At 36.4% G+C, this 8,169-nt stretch overlaps 1 protein-coding gene across 1 annotated transcript; it reads left to right on the top strand.

Moving 5' to 3' along the window:
- The first annotated feature begins 370 nt into the window (after positions 1–370).
- Positions 371–1,309, top strand: LOC108695851 (olfactory receptor 1019). Its single transcript, XM_018224805.1, has one exon. It carries the CDS (start codon positions 371–373, stop codon positions 1,307–1,309), a length of 939 nt encoding a protein of 312 aa, XP_018080294.1.
- Positions 1,310–8,169: the final 6,860 nt, after the last annotated feature.

Below are 8,169 nucleotides of genomic sequence, written 5' to 3'. Positions count from 1 at the left end.
AAGATTTTTGCACAGGATTGATTTGTGCTGCTGTTGAGCAGCCTCTGCTCTATCATTCCATAGAACAGAATGGCATTGGCATTGGCACTGACAAGATCACATCAATCCCCTTTAATATGTGTTCATTCATTAAAAAGTCCAAGAATATGTGAAGAAACTGTCAAAAAATGTCTCCTATTTAATAAATCTGTCCATTGTGCAGAGGTCTATAAACCTTAAGAAACCTCTTTGCTATTACATGCTCATAATATTTATTTATTATAAACCAGGACACAGATGAAATCCACATACTGCTTGTTTTTCTCCATACAAAGCTTTCCTCTAAACATATTCTCTTCTATCTAAATAACCAAACAGGCAGAAAGTAGAAATGCATTCAGGAAATGAGACCACAGTAACAGAATTTATTTTTACTGGATTTTCTGTGATTCCAGGACTTGAATATTTATTTTTTTCAGCGTTTTTAATTTTCTATGTAATAACCATTCTTGGAAATGCATCTATTATCTTTGCATATTCTCTTTGTTCAGACCTGCACACTCCTATGTATTTTTATCTTACCAACTTCTCCTTTTTAGAAATATGTTATGTTTCCATCACTTTTCCAAAGCTTTTATCAGACTTATTAACAGAAAGAAAATCAATCTCATTCTTTGGCTGTGCTGTGCAAATGTATTGTTTCTCCCTTATTGCTGGTCTGGAGTGCTGTATACTTGCAGCCATGGCATATGATCGGTATAATGCTATATGCCAGCCCCTCTTGTACCAAACCATCATGAACAGAAAAGTGTGTGTTCAGCTCTTGGCTGGGGCATGGTTCATTAGCGCAGCAAACTCTTTGCTAAACACTATTCTTACATTCATGTTACCCTTCTGTAATAATATTATCAATCACTTTTTTTGTGACATTCCTCCATTACTAAAATTGGCATGTAGAATAAACCTAATCAATGAAGTGGCGCTTGTTACCATTGGTGGCTTTATTCTTGTAGGATCATGTGTTTGTATTGTGCTTTCTTACATGCGACTCATTGCAACTATCTTAGGTATCCATTCTACTTCTGGCAAGAGGAAAGCATTTTCAACCTGTTCCTCTCACTTGACAGCAGTTACAATATATTATGGATCTGGTATTTTTATGTATTTAAGACCCAAACCAAACTATGAAATGGATCAGGACAAACGGATTGCTCTTATGTACACTACTATTGCACCACTGCTGAATCCTTTTATATATACACTCAGAAATGGGGATTTCAATGTAGCTTTTAGAAAGATAATACAACATATGTTTTTTGGAAAACTCTAGCATTTGTGTACATGGCACTACTTGCAGTATACTCTAGCTGCATAATGAAAGCCAGATGTGCTTCTTTATATCTGCAGTGCTGGGTACTGGTCACACAGATGCATGAGTGATTCTTCTTCCAGTGCAGTAAATGTGACCCATCTATAGACTCCACAGTCAGCACAGAACAATGACACTGGTGGAATCCTGCAGCCATATTGTTGTAAAAGCAAGTGCAAAGTGAAAAAATGGAAGACAATTGCATCCTATTACTTTTCACAAAGTTTCTTGCATCAGAACACAATGAAAAATAAACGCTTTTTGGGTATGTTTTATCCACACATGCACCTGACTTGCACTAGATGATTTCAAAACAAACACGAGAAATGACACAATGAAAAAGTACCAGGAACTCGATTTGTCAAGATTCACACAAACTGGTAAGTTGCACAATAAAAAACACACACTTGCAAAGTGCCATTATGACATCACATACACATTCAGTTCACTGAGGGTTTAAAAGGTTGTGTTTTTTTTGTACTTTATTTACATAAACTTGATGAAGAGTGAAGGCAAATACATTTAAATATATAAGAGCTGTGAGTGCCATACTTGGTGCAATGCATCCTCTGTATTCACCTATATCAATATATTCAGGACACCTAATACATTTTAAGCATAAAGCTACTAAAAATGCCCTCCCCTTTAAATAAAACACGGATTGTTTATACATACAGTATATTGCAATATATTCAAGATGACCAGCTGCATCAAAGTCATCTCTTGTCTCACCAGCCCTACATTTACTTTTATCTGATTCATTATAAATTCTAGTACAGATATGGGATCTGTTATCTGGAATACTTGGGAATCTCTAAAAATTGTGGTTTATAAAAGTTGTTTAGGTCCTATAGAAGTCAATGTGAGCTGCACTGATCTTATTGGACTGCTTTAAATCAATTTGGATTTGGATTTTTTTTTAGTTGAATTTTTAGAGGTTTACGAGGTATTCATATTTTTTAGTGCATGGTTTAGCGTAATTTTTCCGTTTTGTACTTTTTTTATTCAGATATTTAAAAAAATGTCATGACATTCATAGTTTTAGAAAAAGTGAGTTAGTCGTAGTTTCAAAAACCTCTAAAACCACAAAAATAAATAGGCCTCCACATCTGATAATAATCATTTTAACATTAAATAAATTCCATAGGTTTGTTTTTGTCGCCAATGTGAATTCATACAGCTTAGTTATACCCACGTAAAATGTACTGTTTTATTATTGCAGAGGAAAAGAAAATAATTTTCAAAAATGTGAATTTGTTCATAATGTGCTCTCCAGGGCCAATTCACTAATGTTCGTATTTAGTTAGTTTTCACAAATCATATTTTTTAGCACTAAAAATTGTGGATTTTACTAATACCTCTAAACAACAAAAAAATTGTAACATATTAAACGGAAAAACCCCCCACAAAAGCCACGAATTCCAAACATCACTATCTACAAGCTGTGGTTTTGAGGTTTTAATATTAATATTCAGATTAGATCCCCATTTTTATTTGTTTGTGCTTTTTACATAATAAATTACTTGGATGGTTTTAGATAAAAATTATTTTTTTCTTGGTTTCTAAAATCTTTAAACTCACTAAAATTAGTATGTTCATAAACACAGAACGAATCCAAATAATAATAAAAAAACTTTTAACAATTTATAAAGGACAGCTCCTATTGACATCTACGTGACCTTGCTAGCTTTTAGATTAGCAAAGTTTTGTATTAGTGATTTTTTTGGTGGTTTTTACAATTAAGAAAATTAAGATTTTTAAAGGTTTAGAGTAATTAGTATAAAAAGGGGGGGAATGAATCAACCTTTTGGTCTTGTAAATAGGTATGTTTTTGAACACTTTATGAAAGGGAATCTGTCGTCTTTTTAAACTTTTTTTTTTTTTTTTGCATTTTTATAAAAAACACACATCCATAAACACTGTCTGGCAAATAAAATGTTAATCCACAAATCCATGCATAAGTTATTTTAGTTTGTATTTTGTCATGGGGGCTTCCATTTCTGCTCATTACACATTCATCAGCAGCAGGCACAGCATTACCTGTGAGCTTGGAGGCAGCCACTCTGTAATGAAAAGCCAAGTCGCACTACGACATGAGAATCTAGCTGTACACTCCCCCTCCCCTCTCTGCCCATGCCTGTGATGTTTGGAGGAGAGAGGTCACATGGTTTGCAGGGAAGCAATTACTTTCACTTTTCTACGTCCTGCTCTACAGCTGCACTAGCAGCCCCTCCTCCCACAGACACTATCAAAGCTCCTGCCGTTCTGTAAGTTTGATCTCTGCTTTCCTTTGGTGAGGGGGAACTTTCTCTCCTTGCTGCCTTCCTAGTTTGTTTTACTGGTTACTAGATGTGGTAAAGGAGCTGTGAGTTCCCTCTGCTATCCACCTCACACAGACCTTGCTCCTTTCCTGCCTGCAATACTTCTTTTTTCATTAACTACTTACTGCCTCCTTTCTCCTGAGCTATTTTAACCCTTCCTAGACTTCCTCCTAAGTTTTCCTGGTTTTCAAATATGTCCTCCTTATTTTATCCTTTTTTTCTATTCCCTGTCATCAGTCCTGGGAGTGTACTCCTGTGTTTCTGCCATTCATTTTTGTGTAAACAAATATAATAAACTATCTATATAAAATATTTTTCCAGTGCCCAAAATGAATTGTGTGTGTGTGTGTGTGTATGTATGTGTATATATATATATATATATATATATATATATATATATATATATATATATATATATATATATATATATTTATTTTTGAAACGTAAGTGGTGGCAGTGATCACAGGACTATCTTATTTCAGTCCTTCTGAAGTGGTGTCAGTGGGAGCTTATCTTGATTCCTGCCTATTGTTCAATTGACAGGCTCAGCAGACAAGGCTCTATTTACATTACAGCAGCTTGTAGGAGGGAGGGGTAATGACATCACTCCAACTTGCAGTGCAGCAGTAAAGTGTGACTGAAGTTTATCAGAGCACAAGTCACATGACCTGAGGGCAGCTGGGAAATGTCAAAATGTCTAGCCCCATAGCAAATTTTAAAATTAGATATAAAAAAATCCATTTCTTGTTTTGAAAAACGGATTTCAATGAAGGATTCTGCTGTAGTAGCACTATTAACGGATACATTTTGTAAAAAAAAAAATTTTCCACGACAGTATCCCTTTGAAAGTGTTGTACAGATCTCTATGCAAGAATGTATTAAATTATAATTAAAGTTGATTTTACTGTAGGACTACATTGAAATTAAACAGAGTTCAACATAAGTAGGGGGTTTGGTGGGTGAGAAAGCCATTCCACACACTTGGGGTAAAAAATCACTGTCCAGCTTTATTGAAAAAATTAAAACAACAAACAGGCATCCTTAACAGATGTACTCCTACCCTATGACATGTGATATCACCTGACGCGTTTCATGCCCCCTTCTGGCACTTCATCAGAGTTCAACATAAGTTTTTTTGATGAAAATAAGCCCAGACCAGACTTTTACAAATGCAAATATATATATATTTAAGCATATTAAGTATATTATCATTACCCCATCTTTGTTTATGTCCCCATTTCCATTAGTCAAATAAAAAGTGAAAGTAAATAGGACAGAATAGTCACTTTTTAATCACTTCTGACACTGTCCTCCCTGATAGTAATATCCCTCCCTTTGTCTGTATATTCAAGCCCATTTCTATTTTATTTTATTCAGTCAGTTTCCTGTGTGGATGTGTTCAAGTTAAAAATAGACATGGGGATCCATAGGGTTAAATTGCCCTATTGTCCTAAAAGTACCACATGGTGGGAAATCCCCAGTTTTTCTAAATTGAATTGCATCTCAAATTGAATTTCATCCTGACTTTTCATGTAATGAACTTTTTTCTTTCTGAATTAACTCTAGTTCATAATTTGAAAATGAGGGTTAAGGGTAAAGTGTCCCATTAGGTAATTAGTACCAAACAGTTTCTATGTGCATATGTTCCAATTAAAGAAGAAAAATAAATGCTCTTTATCTCTCTTAAGCTTTACAACTACCCTTCTAATTATACTTTTTATCACTGCTAAAAGTTGAACAAGTTTGCATTTTACAGCAATTATTTGAACTGAATTAGTAAATTGGTTCATTAAACAAAGCACAGGCAGAGCAGAATGTGGCCTTCGGGGATGGGCCCTGAGTGATTTAAAAAGCAATATATTTTCAGATAATAATTAACTGTTCTCAGAAATATATTTCTGCTGAAGCTGCCGAGTTCCATCATAAAGAAAATTTCATATTTGGAAATTCTTTTTGCACCAAATGTTTATTTGTAGAGAACACACATTACTGGCAGCTGAAAACCTAATAGTAATTTTGATATGAATGTTTCTAATGGCGAGGGCTTGTGTGCTGACTAATAAGTTTGTGTGGCATGGGGAAAAAGAAGCTAAGAACCCTGATATTCAAACAGAATTGAAATATATCTCATCGTTGGACAATCTTGATTTTGGCTCAAAACCATTGTGGCTGGTTGACTGAACAATGGCTGAAACCTATATTAGAGATTTTGTTGTCTTGTAGACTTCATAGTTACTCTATGTAAAATCTCAAAGAAAGATGTCTTGGGTTAAAACATTTGATATACTGTCCACTGTGTTAAATTATGTCTCCCAGGGCCGGAACTAGGGGTAGGCAGAGTAGGCACGTGCCTAGGGCGCAAAGCTGGGGGGGCGGCAGGCACGTACCTGCTCAGTTGCCTACCCCATGTCCGGTCCCATCTCTACCTGACTGCAGTTTTTATTCTTTGAGTAAATGTGTTTCTGCGTGCTGGAGCGCAGTTTCACGCATGCTCTATCGAGCGGTCACTCAGCCGGCGCCGTGGCCGGCCAGGTTGCCTGGCCGGGTTGGCCCGGCTCTGAGGTCTCCTATGAAAAATACTTCCCTATTTATTTATAAGCATCATGGAGAAAATTCAGTGACAAAAACAACCTAAGCAAACTCCTAGCCATTCATTAAGAGCTAATCATGTAACAAATATTTCTCAGATATCAGTACGTTTATTTTCTACACGTGGATGATTAGTGCTGCTGTTGGGCAGCCTCTGCTCTATCACTCACTCCATAGAATGGAATTGGCATTGAAAAATTGATACATCAATGACCTTTAATACATTTGTTAATATGTCAAGAAACTGTCAAGAAAATGTTCCACTCTATCAGGAAAAGTTTGATAAATTGGGAAAAAACCTAGGGGCAGATTTATCAATGGTCGAATTTCGAAAGTAAAAAATACTTCGAAATTCGTCCATCTAATTAAAATATTTTGACTTCGAATATTGAATATCAAAGTCAAAGGATTTTTCACCGAATTTGGCCAACGAACGATCAAAGTAAATGTTAGCGTGTGATCGAACGATTTTACTTTGACGTGTAAAGACTTAGAAAAATGGTCTAGAAGGTCCCCATAGGCTAACATAGCACTTCGGCCGGTTTAATTTGGTGAACTATTGAAGTCGAAGTTTTTTTAAAGAGACAGTACTTTGATTATCGAATATTCGAATATTCGAACTATTTTACTTCAAATCGAATTAGAAGTAAACTTGAAGTCGTAGTATTCTATTCGATGGTCGAAGTATCAAAAAATGACTTCGAAATTTCGAATTTCTTTACTTTGAAAATTCCCTCTAATTCACTTCGACCCTTGATAAATCTGCCCCTAAGTGTTGGCTGTTCCACGGTGCAGAGGTCTATTAACAATAAGAAAACTCTTTGTTATTACATACTTAGAATTAAACCAGTTACTGAAATAAAAGAGCCAGCGCCAAAAGGCACGGGGGACAGACAAACAGGCAAATAGTGTAATAAGTTTTGCAATGTTGCCACCTCTTGTGTAGGGAACAAGCCGTTTGTTTCACCATATAATTGTGACCCTCCTTTATTATCAACCTTCACCAAAGGGTTAAAAAAGACTCTCCTTAGGAGCTTGTTTGGATGGGTACTCACAAACAGCCAATATCAGTAAGCACGTAAAATCCTGGAGCTCCTCTCCTCGTATAGACTGTAAATCAACATGCAGCAGCAAATAGTGTAAAATAACTTTTTAATATTTATAAAAACAAAGCTTAAAATGCACTCACATGGCAAAGATTTAAAAAGAGCATATCTATGCACCGTCCACCTGGAGGTTCCCTGTATGCACCAGTTCACACGGATAGTCCCAAGATGATCAGGCTTGGGAGAGCGAATAGAGAATTGTTTACGTTCGTTCCTCGTGTGCAATGGTTGTTTGCGTTCGTTCCTCGTGTGCAATGTTGGGCGCCTGCCAGTGACGTCACCTGCCTCTGAAGAAGTCGCAAGACGAAACGCGTAAGGCAGGTGACAGTCTATACGAGGAGAGGAGCTCCAGGATTTTATGTGCTTACTGATATTGGCTGTTTGTGAGTACCCATCCAAACAAGCTCCTAAGGAGAGTCTTTTTTAACCCTTTGGTGAAGGTTGGTAATAAAGGAGGGTCACAATTATATGGTGAAACAAACGGCTTGTTCCCTACACAAGAGGTGGCAACATTGCAAAACTTATTACACTATTTGCCTGTTTGTCTGTCCCCCGTGCCTTTTGGCGCTGGCTCTTTTATTTCAGTAACAGATTTTGCGGACTTGGAGGGATACAAGTGGGAGCCGGCTGGGATTTGTGGACACAATTGAACCTTGGGCCTACTTTTCCGTTTAGGATATTCTCTAGAATTAAACCAGGACACACACGAATTCCACATACTGCCTGCTTTTCTCCATACAAAATATATATTTGTTATTGCTTTCCTCTAAACGTATCTAAATAACCAAACGGGCAGAAAGGAGGA

Source organism: Xenopus laevis, chromosome 7L, assembly GCF_017654675.1.
Source record: "Xenopus laevis strain J_2021 chromosome 7L, Xenopus_laevis_v10.1, whole genome shotgun sequence".
In the NCBI taxonomy this organism is placed as follows: Eukaryota; Metazoa; Chordata; class Amphibia; order Anura; family Pipidae; genus Xenopus; species Xenopus laevis.
This window is presented reverse-complemented; position numbering and strand designations above follow the sequence as displayed.

Bases quoted from the DNA above. Each gene is read 5' to 3' on its own strand.
- LOC108695851 (XM_018224805.1), top strand. From the start codon at position 371: ATGCATTCAGGAAATGAGACCACAGTAACAGAATTTATTTTTACTGGA.